Here is a 15,161-nt window from a genome sequence, read left to right on the forward strand (position 1 = left end):
AATCACAAGACTTCAGATCTCTCTGAAGATTTTTTTCAAAAATTGTTTTACCTAAGGAAAAGCAGTCTGCAACTGTCATATAAGTGAATGTGTATTAACTGGTAAGAAGGAGACAAGAGAAAGAGTATGCCTGTATGCTACCCACTCTATAAGAAACTCAACTTGAGGCAAATGGCTCACATAAGGCTACATTATGTGGCTAGACTAGTAAGTGGCTAGACTAGGATATGGACTCGGTGAACCGTGCTCTTTCTAAACTAACACTTCTAAAATAGCCTCATTAGGCCAACTCCCTAGCTGGGGAGTAGCAGGCATTTTGTTTCAATGTTAATCCTGAGAACTTGATCCCAAGCTAAGCAAATAACAACCCTAGTGTACATAGGGGTTTGGTAAATCCTATTACCACTGCATTCAAGTCCATTTCACAAGGAAAGATACAAAGGAAGGCAATGAACACAGTTCAAATTGAATACTTCCATCTTGCATCCCCCCGTGCCTCACCCCCCTTGTGAAGGAGGTATACAGCATAAGAATCTTTGCTCTTATTTGGAACAATGTAGAATGATCGCCCCTCAATGAACTAAATATGATATACAACATAAGGTTGAGTAGTTGGATCACAAAAAGATCGTTTTAACTGAGATCTGTTTCTTCACAATACTTGGAAGAGCTGCCAATGCTGCTTTACAGCTTTAAAGCTCCTCAGAATACAGTTGATGACAGAAACCATCACCAATAAAAGGACATTCAAGGGTGTCAAAATATTGACACTAAAACTTTAAAAAGCGAAACCACGTTTTAAGGAGTAAAACATGCTAACTAAAGCCACTGCATCAAATCAAACGACACTCACAAGTAAAATGCCAGGAAATATTTTTTAAAGCTGACCTTTTTAGTTGAAAAGGCAAGTGCTGAGGGTTTCCACAGCTCTCAAAATTCAGTAGTAGCAATGCACTCCCCTGAGTCAATTAACTTAGAACAGGCTCAGAAGAAGTTGGCGAATTGTAAAGCACAGTTTTAGCTTCAATGACCAACTATTCTGTTCAGGAAATATTTAAAAAGAAATGTTCCAACAGGTGCAAAATAAAAATGCTTTGCTCTATTCATAATTTAGAAAGTTAAAAAAAAAAAAAGGCTATTACAAAGGTAGTGCAATGGATAAGATGATAGTGAAGTAAGAACCATGAAAAGAAAAACCGGTTTATTTTGTAGTATATCATAAAGGGAGTCAATTTCACACCGGAAGATAGACAGGATTTTAACATTGTATGGATTACAAAAGGAAGAAGAAATCCTGTATCAGAATTTAAAAACAGCTCTTCTCCCATTGCGTTCACCATTTTCTTTCTCATCTATATTATCTGTCCATCACTAGTAGGACAGCCACTAAATAATAAATTGAAAGTGATTTCTATTCTATGCTACCAATCCCAATGCAGAAGTAAACAAAAACAAACAAACAGTGTGAAAAGATTTGCAATAGCAAATAGCACACAAGCATGCACACTTCGCTGAATTTGAAGGGGAGAACTCTTTTTATTTAAAAAAAAATTTTTTTTTTAATATTTTCTTTATTTTTGAGACAGAGAGAGACAGAGCATGAGCAGGGGAGGGGCAGAGAGAGAGGGAGACACAGAATCCAAAGCAGGCTCCAGGCTCTGAGCTGTCAGCACAGAGCCCAACGTGGGGCTCAAACTCAGGAACTGTGAGATCATGACCTGAGCGGAAGTCAGAGGCTTAACCGACTGAGCCACCCAGGCACCACCAAGGGGAGAACTCTTTACAGAAGAACTTCAACCACATTTTCTATTAATTTGAATGCATTAACAATGTTTGTGTTTTGTATCAAATTAATAAAGGAATCAAGTCAAAGGCACTAAACACATGCTCTTAATCTACTGACAAGACAAATATGATCATGATTCTAGAAGCCCCAATGAGGATATGGGTCAAGGAGGCATGGAATCGAAACTCCTAAGCCTCATTTGCACAACACATTCAACCTCATTCTCCCAGTAAATATTCTTAAAAAGCTGCTGAAAAATGTGTAATCAGCTCTAGGGAGTTGCAATACTTTTCTTCATTTTCTTCTAATGGAATAAAACAAAGTGACATAAATATCAACATCAAGAAAATCAGAGAAACAAATCTCAATGACTGAGAAGTTAATCAGCAATGATTTTGTTTCAAACTCTTCTATATCCTCACAACAGTTATCTTTTCTTCCCAGCAACTAGCCATTTCAGGTTGCACTACCATGGGACATCCCAAGAGCCTTTTCTGTTTAGGTTTGTTAACCACGAGTTAATTTATTGTATGATAAGAGGGTCCTAGACGATATCACTCCAAATACACTAGTTTTGCCTAAGGAGTATTCCAAACAGAAGACAATTAAGAACCAACAGACACAGAAAAGAGTTCTCTACCCTATTCTTTTCTGCCTAAAAAGCAAATCACAAATTTCCCTTGGGCAGAGGTCCCCCTCCTCTGTGTCAGAAAGAGCAGAGAAACTTTCACCACCAGAGATGGAAAGTTGGCACCAAAATGAGCAAACATACCTTGCTAAAATATAAAATAGCTCAATACCTTCTGTTAGTTTCCCCCTTGTAAATTCCTGGTCACTTCCTCACAATTTATCATGCCTAAGAACCCAAACCCCCTTTCCTTTGTTAAAATGGTATATAAGCCCTGAGTCTAACCACTTATTTTTCTTTTTTTGTGAATTCCAGTGCACGTATAATGCTAATAAAAATTGTGTGCCTCTTCTGTTAAATATCTCCCCTCCCTGTTTCATTGAGATATAACTGACATAAAACACTGTATAATCTATCCTTTGTTAGGTTCAATCCCTGGGGGTCTGTGAATGTAACTAAGAGAACTAAGAAAAAGTTTCTCTTCCCTGATAATGGTAAAGAACCATATTTAATTTCCTAAATTTGATAAATTTTTAATTTCATCATCCTGAAATTCATCATCTACATTAATCAATGCTGACACAGAAATATGTTCTATAAAACACCTCCAGTTCAAGGTTTGAGTGGAAAAAAATGAACATAGAAGAATTTTAAAGTCTTTCCCCCGAAACTTTAAAAAAGCTTCTACAGTAATAACATCAAATTTTTAAATGACTGATTAGCCATGACCATTGGAAAAGACAAAGGTGCAATTAAAAAATTAGGCTTAAATATATATTGATAAATATACATAAAGTTTCTTCAGTACCACCAAAAACAACAAAAAAATCACTTTATACAAATTTAGTCACTAAAATCTAAGAATAGCTATATTCAAACATATTGCATTCCATAGTTAATACTTTAGGGACCACCAAAGCATCTACCTTGTAGAGCCAAGTTCTCTTGTTTTGTGAAGACCTGAGCACACAACAGCCTTTCTGCTAAATCTCTAATTAAACAGTACCCAGAGTTTGCAAAGTGAGGTGTTTATTAAGCTACCACCAGCCAGCCACCCACTCTGCCCTCTTCAACTATCTGTCTGAAAGAATCAGAATTCTTAATCTCTTGATACTTTTGACACTGAACAACTAACCTTAGGATTGTAACTGACACACGCAACCACCTTTTCAAATTGATGTTCAGCAAAACAGCCTGAGGCTCACTCATCCTGATTGACTTCATCACAGTAATAAGTGCTATTAAATTTGAAGGCATGCATTAGAAAAATAAAATACCATTTATCTGTTTCAATTCTGAGAAGCTAAGACTGTACTTGTTTATGGAAAAAAAAAAAAAAAGGAGGGAGGGGCTCCTAGGTAGCTCAGTCGGTTAAGCATTGGACTCGATTTCAGCTCATGTCACGATCTCACAGTTCTTGAGTTTGAGCCCCGCTTCCAGGGGATTCTCCCCTGGATTTCTCTGCCTCTCCCCTGCTCGTACTCTCTCAAAATAAATAAATTAAAAAAATAAAATAAGGGGCGCCTGGGTGGCTCAGTCGGTTAAGCGTCCGACTTCAGCTCAGGTCATGATCTCACAGTCCGTGAGTTCGAGCCCCGCGTCTGGCTCTGTGCTGACAGCTCAGAGCCTGGAGCCTGCTTCAGATTCTGTGTCTCCCTCTCTCTCTGCCCCTCCCCCATTCATGCTCTGTGTCTCACTGTCTCAAAAATAAATAAATAAAAGAAAAATTTTTTAAATAAAATAAAATAAAAACTGTCAGTTATTTGATAAACAACAAACAAATAAATAGAGAAGGGAAGAATACAATGGCATTACAATGAAATTTGAAAAGCACATTATTTTGATAACAAAAACCACAATCAAAACTAACTTCAACGTTCTCAGGAAGCAACAGACATAACTCAAATCTGGCTAAGAACCTTCATGTTAAAAAAAAGATTTTACCACACAGGCCCTAAGGCGAAACAAGGTGGGAGGAGTCTGTGTTTCCACAGATGGCACTGCCTATTGAGAGGTAATCAATAGTGGCAAAGTTCCTCTTGGGTTACCTATAGTTTGTATATGTTTCTTTGGGCCTTTTTTTTTTTTAATGTCTTTTTATTTGAGGGAGAGAGAGAGCACGTATGCATGTGAGAGAGAGAGGAGTGGGGGAGGGACAGCGAGAGAAGGAGACATAGAATCTGAGGCAGGCTCCAAGAACCGTGAGATCATGATCTGAGCCAAAGTGGGATGCTTAACTGACTGTGCCACCCAGGTGCCCCCCTTCAGGTCTTTGTTTTTCCTTTTTGTCTGAAAGATTCTAGTTCACAGCTGATGGGGTCGCCACAGGACCCACCTCAAACAATTCCTAGAATAAGAGTGAAGCCATCACACCAAGACAAAAAAGAGTACCACTCATGACCTGAGGTCTTCAACTAACTAACTTCCCTCGCTCTTCTATTAGAAGAAAGGAAAAGTAACAATGACAGAACAAGCTCTCTTGGAATTCTGAAATATAATTACACATGTACACATACCCTTTCAGGGACAGGTCAGGTGTTCAGTAAAGACACAGCCTAGTGACTTTGACATCTCTAGTACTGAATACTAGGAGTTAACACATTAGAAACCAATGCTGGGGAGGGGGCAGCGCCTGAAACTTAGTTTACCACAGAATTAGGCACTGTGGTTGTAACAACTCTCCCATCTCCAGCCAGAGTTCAGATAACCTGGTTAATTCTGATTCTATCTCCCTGAAAAATGTTCAGGAAAAGAACTGGGTAACTCCCAGGTAAATGGAACATTCTGGGCCCTACACCACAAAGATTCTGATTCAGTAGGTCTGGGCATGGTCCAGGAAGCTGCGTTTCTAGTAGTCATCCCAACGGATTCCAATGCAGGTACTCTACTGACTACTTTAAAAGGCTGATTCCCAAAACTGCCTGCTTGCCCGTCAAAATCACCTGGGGAGATTTCTGACAAGATTCCCAAGGTCTCCAGAATCTCTATTTTTAAACACTCCCTCATAGGAGGATGTGCAGGCAGATTTAGGAATCACTGGGCTATAATATCCAAATTCAAAACTACAGATTACGAAGTTTCTAGAGAAGCATGGACGTTCTTCATTTTATGTATCCCTCAGTCCTTTACTCTCAAAAATCTCTCCTTCCCCTTCTGAAGATGACACATACACCAGAAGATGCCCCTTGGTGAATGCATACAAGTTAGAGGTCTCACTATAAATTCATCAGTTAGTCCTGAAGTTAATTTTTCATGAGTTCTGGCCTCCAACAAAAGGCGAGGAGGAAATATCCCAGGAAAAAATAGAAAACCAGAATTCTGGTCCCTACTCTACTGCTTAATAGCCATGTGGTTTTGGACTAATTAGCCATTTAAACAAACCTGGGCTTCAGCTCACCTGTTATGTGAGGGAGCTGCCTAAGGAGCTGCCTAAGGTCACCTCAAGGACTTTTCTGATTCTAACATTCTATTACTGATTCCTTGCATCCTAAAATCTATTTCACTCCTCTAGAATGCAGCATCAGCAGGTGTCAAGGACTCTGAAGTGCATAAACTCAAAAGAGATGGACCGACATCAGCTAAACTATACAAGCAGCAGTGGCTTCTCGTGACGAATGCCTAGAGACAGGAAATGGGATGAAGCATAAAGCTGGGCACAAAACCAAAGAAAGGGCCTGAAAAACAACATAATAAATAGAATGTAGGCCAAAAAGAAGATTACTATATTTACTACTGAAGAGGTTTCTCCATGTATTGCTCTAATCCTCATCCTATCAAAATAGTGACATTAATTTGCCAACACCAAAACAATCTAAAAATTATACACTCTTTTTTAGGACTTAGGAAAGAGGCACACACTTTCCTACTAGACTTTTTTTTTTTTTTTTTTTTACCTGAGATACAGTTTCCTAAAGTGGGCATTATTTAAATAAGGGAAGATTTAAGAAAAATGACAAAGAACAACTTAGATGTTTTTCCCAAAGAGTTATCTCATAGTTTTCTTACAACCCGAACAATTAATGCCCGCCTCTTACAAAAACAGAATACAAAGAGCTGGCCTGGCAGCTCCCGGGGAGGTAGGATAAATTGGATAATTAGACCCAGGAACTCAAATTTAACCCTAAAAATGTGTACTGAGAAACTAAAAAAAATGGCTAATGCTAAACACCACAGGGCAGAGTCCAAATCCTCACACATTCTTTCACTCTTTCTAGATGTATTAGTAGTAGCTTCTTAGAAATATAGGCCCACTTTGTAAAGTACAACCATTCAAAATCCAGTTTTAGGGGCGCCTGGGTGGCACAGTCGGTTAAGCGTCCGGCTTCAGCCAGGTCACGATCTCGCGGTCCGTGAGTTCGAGCCCCGCGTCAGGCTCTGGGCTGACGGCTCAGAGCCTGGAGCCTGTTTCCGATTCTGTGTCTCCCTCTCTCTCTGCCCCTCCCCCGTTCATGCTCTGTCTCTCTCTGTCCCAAAAATAAATAAAAACGTTGAAAAAAAAATTAAAAAAAAAACAAAATCCAGTTTTAGAAACCTACCATTTACTGGACTATTTTGTTCTATACAAATATTTACTAAGACATTCAGAATTAAAAACAACGTATCTGAGGTAATCTATGCTTGCAGCTAAATGAGTGAGACCCTTCCAAACACTGTTTTAACCCATACTAAGAAGATGTCAGTGGGCTAAGTCAAAACACGGCCACTAGAAGAGTTCCTTTGTGTTCTTACTTGCCTACTCAACTTTTTAATCCATTATACAGCTCATTACCATGGATGTTCATATTTGAAACCTGCACATACTTTACTGTTATCAACAGGTTACAGAGAAGTTTCAGACTGTCTGATAATTAAATGAAAGCTTTTATATGCTCAATGTAAATCTAGTATTAAGGAGATATCCCCTAAAACAAGTTCTGTGGTCAAATAAGGCCAGAAAACTAGTTTCTTTACTGCAGGATTTTAATATGTGGTTTGTAATATGCTGATGATCTGCAGTTTGGCTCTTAAATAGGAAACTATCAAGGGAAGCATTTCTCAAACTTGTCTGTCAATGGAACATTCGTTTTAAAGAACAAGTACGGGGGGCGCCTGGGTGGCGCAGTCGGTTAAGCGTCCGACTTCGGCCAGGTCACGATCTCGCGGTCCGTGAGTTCGAGCCCCGCGTCAGGCTCTGGGCTGATGGCTCAGAGCCTGGAGCCTGTTTCCGATTCTGTGTCTCCCTCTCTCTCTGCCCCTCCCCCGTTCATGCTCTGTCTCTCCCTGTCCCAAAAATAAATAAACGTTGAAAAAAAAAATTTTTTTTTAAAGAACAAGTACGGCTGTGTCTCATGAAATGAAGTTTAGAAAACATCTTTTGACCCTCATACTCACTATGGATTTTCCTGGGTACTCCATTTGCTTACCAGAGGTTTTAAACAGAAATTTTACCATGGTGGAAAACTTAATTGGCCCCATCTTACTGAAAAGACAGGAGGGTGTTGGTGAGGGGTCAAGGAAATGGACAGCAAATACTAATGCACTTTGCCAGTATCTACCCATGTACTTCAGATCACCATGCACTACGGCTCTACCACCACTATTTATCACACTAAAGACAGGAAGGCAAAGGGTATAAAAACACACAATTCCAATTTATCCACCTGCACCATAAAACAGTTCTCATAAATGACTTCAGAAAGAATAACACAATTCAAGACTGACCAGAGAGGAGAGATAAAGGTCTTTGAGATGTTTTCTGTAGTAGATGCCTAATACAAATGACGTAGGATTTTTGTTTCATACTTTCATAAACTCTCAGTATCATAACAAAAAATGCAACTTTTATATACCTAGTTCATGGGTTTTTTGTTGTTGTTGTTTTATTTTGTTTTGTTTTTTAATGGTAGGGATGGCTACTAAGCAATCAAACCAGAAATCACATCCTTGATGTCATGGCCTTTATGCCATTTAACACATAGTCATTTATGTCAAAGAGGTTGCAAAACTCACATATAAAGATACTGTTTTGCTAAAAAAGGTAGTAATAAAACTCAGTGTCAGGACAGACAAATCTAAGAGCCAGTTGTTCTATACGGTTTCCAACTTTTCAAAAACTGTTTCTTTATAAATTTCACATATGAGGCTCAGATGGATTTTGGAAAAAGAAATGGAAAAATACTATCCATTTGATTATCAGCATTCAAAAACAAAAAAACAAATCTTCCTGATGATATCGTGGTGAACAACTAAGTAATGTAATTAGTTAAAATAGAATTACTCTGTATGGACTGATGACAACCAGGTTTTACTTAAATAAGTTCTCTCTGTGAGCCTCAATTTGTATGTGAGACCAGGCCCAGATGACAGCTCTAAGAACTTACTCACCTTGGAGACAGTAAGCCCTGCTGTCTTGAAAAAAGAACAGCTAAAAGTACTAATTCAGACAAAGTAAAAACTGACCTCAGAAATTCCCTAGGTGTGACCCCTTTTCTCTGCCCTCTCCCTCATTTTACCAAGGGAGACCTGAGGCCAAGAGCTGACTTGTCCACAGTTACATGACTAAAGTTCAGACTCCCGGTCCAACTCTTCACACTGCCTATAGGTATTCTTTACCCATTTCAAATATTTAGTTTTATAGTAGGAGTTACAAGCCATGTAAAGCAGTTTCATATACACCATCACCCAATTTTAACATGAGCATGAGAAAGCCTTTGTACATTTCACACATTTTCCATGTTTGAAAACAACTCCTGCCGGAAGCATTAACTCTTGTATCCCAAGAACATGTTCCTCATTTAGGTTTTGGCTTCTTCTAAGAATTTAGTTGAATCTTACAAAATTCTAAGGATATTCTCTACTACCTAATATTCAAAATGTAGTATCAAAGGTCAAATTACCCATCCTTTCGTTTTTATCTTTAGGATAAGAGAAACACTCTTACACCACCTTTTCCTTTACTTATCAAGGAACAAAACATTAGATCCTACTGCACTCAAATTATAGGAGTACAAATATTTATACATTGACAATGTGAACACTACCATTTACTCTGTCATATATATTATAAGCAGGACTATACAGACTTAAGGGAAAAAAACATTTTAAGAGGTTTCTTCCTTCTTCCAAACAGAGTATTCTTCTTAGAACTCATTGTTAAAATGCTAAAACATATAAGCTCAGGAACTAAAACTAAAGGTCAACATGACACTTTCTGTCCCATACACACATTCTTAAAACAGTTTTCAAAATGTTATTATACAGTACAGGGTATATGAAAGTCTAGTTATAACATATACTGCCCATAAAAAATATTTTATGCTTTAAAAGGAAAACAAAACTCTAAAACCAAAGTTTCAGGCTGCTGATGTAGTCAGTAACAGAGTATCTAGACGTGTAGAACTGCATCACTGAATAACCTGCTAGAAGAAAACCTATTATTTTCTCACACCTTGAAACATAATCCTTTAAAGGTGAGTAACCTATACAAAACTGCATACCTGTTATTTTGTCTCTTACAAGTTTACAGGACTCTATCTCACCGATGCTCCCAAAGAGACTCTTTAGTTCCTCCTGTGTCATGTTCTGAGGAAGGTAGTTGACTATTAAGTTGGTCTTGCTGTCCTCTGTGTTCCCAGAGTCAACCGGTGAGGAGCAGTTGTTGTTTATGGTGGTTGGACCATTGGCTGTGTTATTGCAAGTTGGCCCATTAGACAGTTGTGTTTCCATGGCAGCAATTACCTGCTAAAAACAGAGAAAATAAGAAATGTCAGAATTCATATTTCATAAACTATTAGAGATTCCAACCAAGAATGTAAATATGTGTCACTAAATACAAGTCGTTCTGCTGAAATTACAACAAAGCTTCAACAAAAAGTGCAACGCCTACACTAATTTCTACTTCATATATTAAGCTAGTCAATTTAAGTTCACAATTATACTTTCACATACATATTCCATACATGCACATAAAAGCACAATTTAAATGTTAAACATTCTCTAGAACCACATTCTGGGTCTACTCATATACCCTTACTCACCTGCAATGTCCACATACTTGAGAAAATTTAGTACCAAAGGGCATGGAATTAAACCCTGACTATATAATACATACTACAAGACAGAAGTGTTTAACATGCTATCAGAAAAACAAACCAAAAAATGGTCTTCCTAACTTTGAAGAGATTTTCAAGTTAGCCTAAGAGTTTCAATATTCTAAAACTGACAGACATCTATTAACTTAAAATCAAGGAGTAAGAGTATTTTAAAAAATATAAATTTGTCAACATGTACTGTTTTGGTTACATATTGAAAATGTTTTTGATTGACAATATCTTATACCTCTTCTGTTGGTAAGAACTAAGAAAAATATCAGATGTTAAGTGTTAGGGCATGAAAAGGATTTGTAGGATAACTTGGAAAAGAAGCTAGGCATACTTAGTGTACCTTGTAGAATCTAACAAGCCATTCTTGTCAACCTTGGCAGCTAAAGATCACCAACAAGGCAACTGATCTACAGCATCAAAATAAAATCCCCAAACAATGCAGTATGGCATTCTGCCTCAACTGTGACTTTAAAAGGGAAAAAAACAAAAACCTATCCAGTCCACCAAAACAACAATATAAAGATTTCAACTTTTGCAAACAGACCAGCCCAAGGAATTTTCATTTGAGCACATAAGCCTGTTGAAATGCAGGTAATAAAGTATCTATAAACTCCAAATACCGGATAAGTAGCAGATTTGGGGGAAATGGCCTCAAACTGTTCAGGCTACTCTAAAAATCTACTCATTAATAAGAAAATCTGGATCTAGTTTCCTAAAAATCAATGCTATGCTCTTTAAGCAAAAGAGTCACAAACCACGGCCCCAAATTTTCTAAAACCATCTTCCAATAGCTATCTACTTTGGACAGCCAAGATTGGGGGAAATCCAAAAATCAAAGCATCACTAAAAGAATTATCCTTTATATTTCATCCAATGCAGCTCTCATCTCCACAAAGAACAACTTCTCAAAACTGACAATTCTGAATTGATGGAATGCTAGTTTTAGGGAACTTCTTTACATATAAAAGGCAAAGAATTTAAGGCAAAATTTTTTAAAAAGCAAAGTAGAGGGAAAGAGTGTTACAAGAGAAAAAAGTTTTTTTGTTTTTTGTTTTTTTTTTCTTAAAAAGCATATTGTGTAAGAAAAATAAAAGGGCGCAACAGTGGAACATACAGGAAGAAATCTCTACTGCCAAGAGATGTTTCTATAAAAGAAGGCAGCATAGGACAGATTGAGATTGGTCAACCGACCAGATTAAGACTGGTCAGACTGGACAAGAATCAGTGCTATCATGATAAAAAATTGGAGACAAAATCCAGGCCACCTATGAAATATCAAACAAACTAACTCTCTGTGACTTCATTTCCTTTTCAAAGAAATGGGTTTTTCTACAAGTTGCATGCTACCTCTCTTGGTTAAGTGTTCTCAGGAAATACTTAAAGGAGTAAGGGAAAATAAATCTTTGGAAATCTGTAAGAAAACAAAAATCTGAAAAAAAAAGATATGCATTTTATTATAATTAACAAATTTATCTGAAACTGAGAAAGGAGTTTTCAAATTTCCTAATAAAGCATAACTGTTCCAGTCTGCAGAATATTAGCTGTGGGTCACTTTCCACAGCACAACTCTTGTGGAATTTACCTTTGCCCAGCATTTATGAAGACAAAAGAGTCTCAAGATTAGAGTGGCCAAAGCCAATTAAAACAAATCATTATTCAAAAGTTAGAGTATGTGTAGAAACCATGTGAACCCCAAATATGAGATTTGGACTTAACTCATTGGGATGGCATTTGAAATATAAAGTGTTCATTGACTGAAATTAGCAGGATTTAGCAAGGACAACAAACACTCCTCACTTAATTGCACATTTATTTCCATGTTCAGGTGGCAAGAATGAGCTCCTAAGCCAACATTCAAGTGAACAGCTGCAGTAGGCTGTGTGTGCTGAAAATTACAGCATCTCTCAGCTATAGGACCATCTGCTCAGAATAAAATGATACTAATGTGCTATATTTTACAAATAATGCATATTCCATTGATAGGCTCAACACAACTGTTCACAGAATGCAAACTCTTTCAACGGTTACTGGGCAAATAATTTTCAGCCAGATTTACAATTTCAACAATTTTTTTTGAGCATCAGGAATTGTAAATAACTTCAAAATTTAGTAACCAAAAAAATACATAGTAAACAGAATGTAAAGAATTACGGTAACTTAGTATTCAGACCATACCAAAACTTTTTTGTTTTGTTTTTTTTTTTTTAAAAAAGCTTGTCACTCTTTTCTTTGAGTCTGCACTAAATCCTAATTTTGATTATAAAAAGTTACATACAAAAGCATGGTTCTGATGCTACATATACCACTGTGGTTAAAATTGCAATGTGCTTTAAATCCTAATGATGGCCATACCGCAATAGGTTAAATGTAAGAATAATTAATATGCCAAATGAAAAGTTCAAGTGTTTGGTATGGCCTCAGCACTCCTGCAACATGCTAAAAAAAAGTAGCCTACAGAATTTAAGAAAAATCCCACAGACCCCAGTCCAAGGCTCTGCTGCCCACGAACCACTTCTAAGCAGAGAAGCCACATCACACAGTCTGACTGCCATGTTAGTTTGGAGTTGCCGTCTGCAATATGGACACAAAAAGTACCGTATGTTAGATGAGCAAGATAATGCAACAAATCAGTTTGTACAAAATTTACAGTGATTGTATTGATATTCCCAGCACGTCCATGCAGTGTGGCTTAATTGAATTTGAGGCAATTCCAATCTAATCTTTCCAAATTCATTTTAACATGTAGTTTTCTTGCACAAATTAAGCATTTTTAATTAAGAGCCTGATTTTCAAACAGCATTAACTAGTTACCTTGACATCTATCCTCAAGAACTACCTTAAACCACATCTCAAAAAAAATTTTTAGATAAAATGAAGCAAAACACTGCATGCTGTCCTGTCTTTTAAGAATGTGGGAGAAGGAAGGAAATGTGAATGAAATTTATAGTGAGAAAAGGCTGTCATGCAATTCGTAAGTGAATGCTTTGACTAAAAGTGCTTTTTCCCCAAAATATCAGAGAGGCATTAAAGGAAGCTATATTTGCCCACACTGTTACATTATACTATAAATGATCCTTAATCCTGGGACTCAAAATTAAAAGTGAATTGAAACCCTGTGAGGTTATTCTGCCACTATAGTCCAACTGATCTCTAACAGTTTCACTGAGAATTGTTCACATATACTAAAAGGCAGTAAACCAGCATCTTTCAATTGAAATAATTGGACCAATAAATAGGATTGTTTGGAGTAATGCTTATACAGGATGTCAGCTTTGTCCCTGAACGAAATCAAGTGAACATTTTTTAATATGTAAATTGTAAACACAGCACGATTTGAAATTAGTGCTGCTATGAGGCCTCCAATATAGTTAATGAGCCATTTACCACTTATTACAACTTGCCCAAATACTAAACAGAACCACAATATTGGCACAAAAGCCAAAGTTTACATTTTAGCCATATATGCAGATCCTTTAAATGGTCAACAGAATATTCAGAAAAACTCAAGTCTCTGAAAATACACAATGAGTAACAAAGGAGGGCCAAAAACATATTTTACTTGGGTGTCTATGATTATAAAAATTTCATCCATAGAGTTAAACCTGGCTGTAAAGTGATTTACTCTTGATGCGAGTGATGACATTAATTAACATGTAACAATGGATTCCATTTTCTGGCATCTACGAAAACAGTTTAACATGCACTTTACAGGATGCCATGAAAATGTTTTACACTTCTTCCCTTCTCCCACTGTTACCAGAGAATTCAGTTGGATTCTATGTCTTTTATTTAAAAGAAAAAAAACCTACTTAGAGTTGAACTAATCTGTGAAAAAATAAAGTGCTTTTTATACCCATGAAATATTTTGACAAGAACCTAATTGTAGTTAGCCCACATGGTAGAGGTAGGACCACACCCAAAAGGTTCAACCAGGCTTAAATTTATGTCCTGAATACCCTTGGGAATTAATATCTCAACACTCTTCACTACATAAAACCATAGATTCACATTTAATGGCCTCAGTCCCTTCTATTCCATAGGAGGCGACGCTAATAAGCTAAGCTATTGACACCCCTCTTTCTGAAAGCCCCAGGGATGTGAACAATCACTTTATTGCACCAACTAGCTAGGAAGGCTGTGTATGGAAAATGATTCTACTGCACTTTTACATTTCAAGCACCCCAGACAGTTTCTCTGCTTGAGGCAGACACATACCTTTATGGGAAGTTATAAATAAGTTGCTCACATGGCCCTTACCTTTATGCTGGCCAACAATTCAGTTACTAAAAATGTAAAGCTACTTCCCCTTCACTTAAGGACAGGCGATTCTGCTCTACTCAATCTACCACAGACAACCGGCCTGCACTATTTATAGATTCTATTGGCTCTGAAACCCTTTGGAAAGGGGGGGGGGGGGGGACACTCCAGTATCACAAAACCATTCATTTTAAAGCTTAAAAAATACTGTTTCAATACATGTTCACATCTTAATTTAGACATCAATTGTGCCAGTTAAGACTGCTTTTTCTCCTGTTATTCTCCATGTAATAATTTATGAAAAGGCACCTTAGCAAAGATCAATCTAGAATATTCTAAACTTTTCCCTGGGCTCCAAGAGATAGGGGAGGTGTTAGTTTGGTGGAAGCATGATTTTACTGGGGGGGGG

General features: G+C 37.3%; 1 protein-coding gene across 14 annotated transcripts in view; it reads right to left on the reverse strand.

Annotated features, from left to right (window-relative positions):
* The window catches only part of ELAVL2 (ELAV like RNA binding protein 2), a 166,667-nt gene that overhangs the window by 56,843 nt on the left and 94,663 nt on the right, over positions 1-15,161 (reverse strand). For 6 of the 14 annotated variants that reach the window (XM_040481387.1, XM_040481385.1, XM_040481390.1 and 3 more), the window contains exons 2-3: positions 12,976-13,066; positions 9,890-10,133 (exon numbers count right to left, since the gene is read on the reverse strand). In XM_040481387.1, coding sequence (XP_040337321.1) covers positions 9,890-10,133; positions 12,976-13,047 — 316 coding nt within the window. In that variant the 5' untranslated portion in view covers positions 13,048-13,066. The remainder of the gene's footprint in view (positions 1-9,889; positions 10,134-12,975; positions 13,067-15,161) is intronic. The other 8 variants (XM_040481394.1, XM_040481395.1, XM_040481397.1 and 5 more) reach the window with 3 other exon arrangements.

Source organism: Herpailurus yagouaroundi, unplaced genomic scaffold (assembly GCF_014898765.1).
Source record: "Herpailurus yagouaroundi ecotype Mexico unplaced genomic scaffold, PumYag 160, whole genome shotgun sequence".
NCBI lineage: Eukaryota > Metazoa > Chordata > Mammalia > Carnivora > Felidae > Herpailurus > Herpailurus yagouaroundi.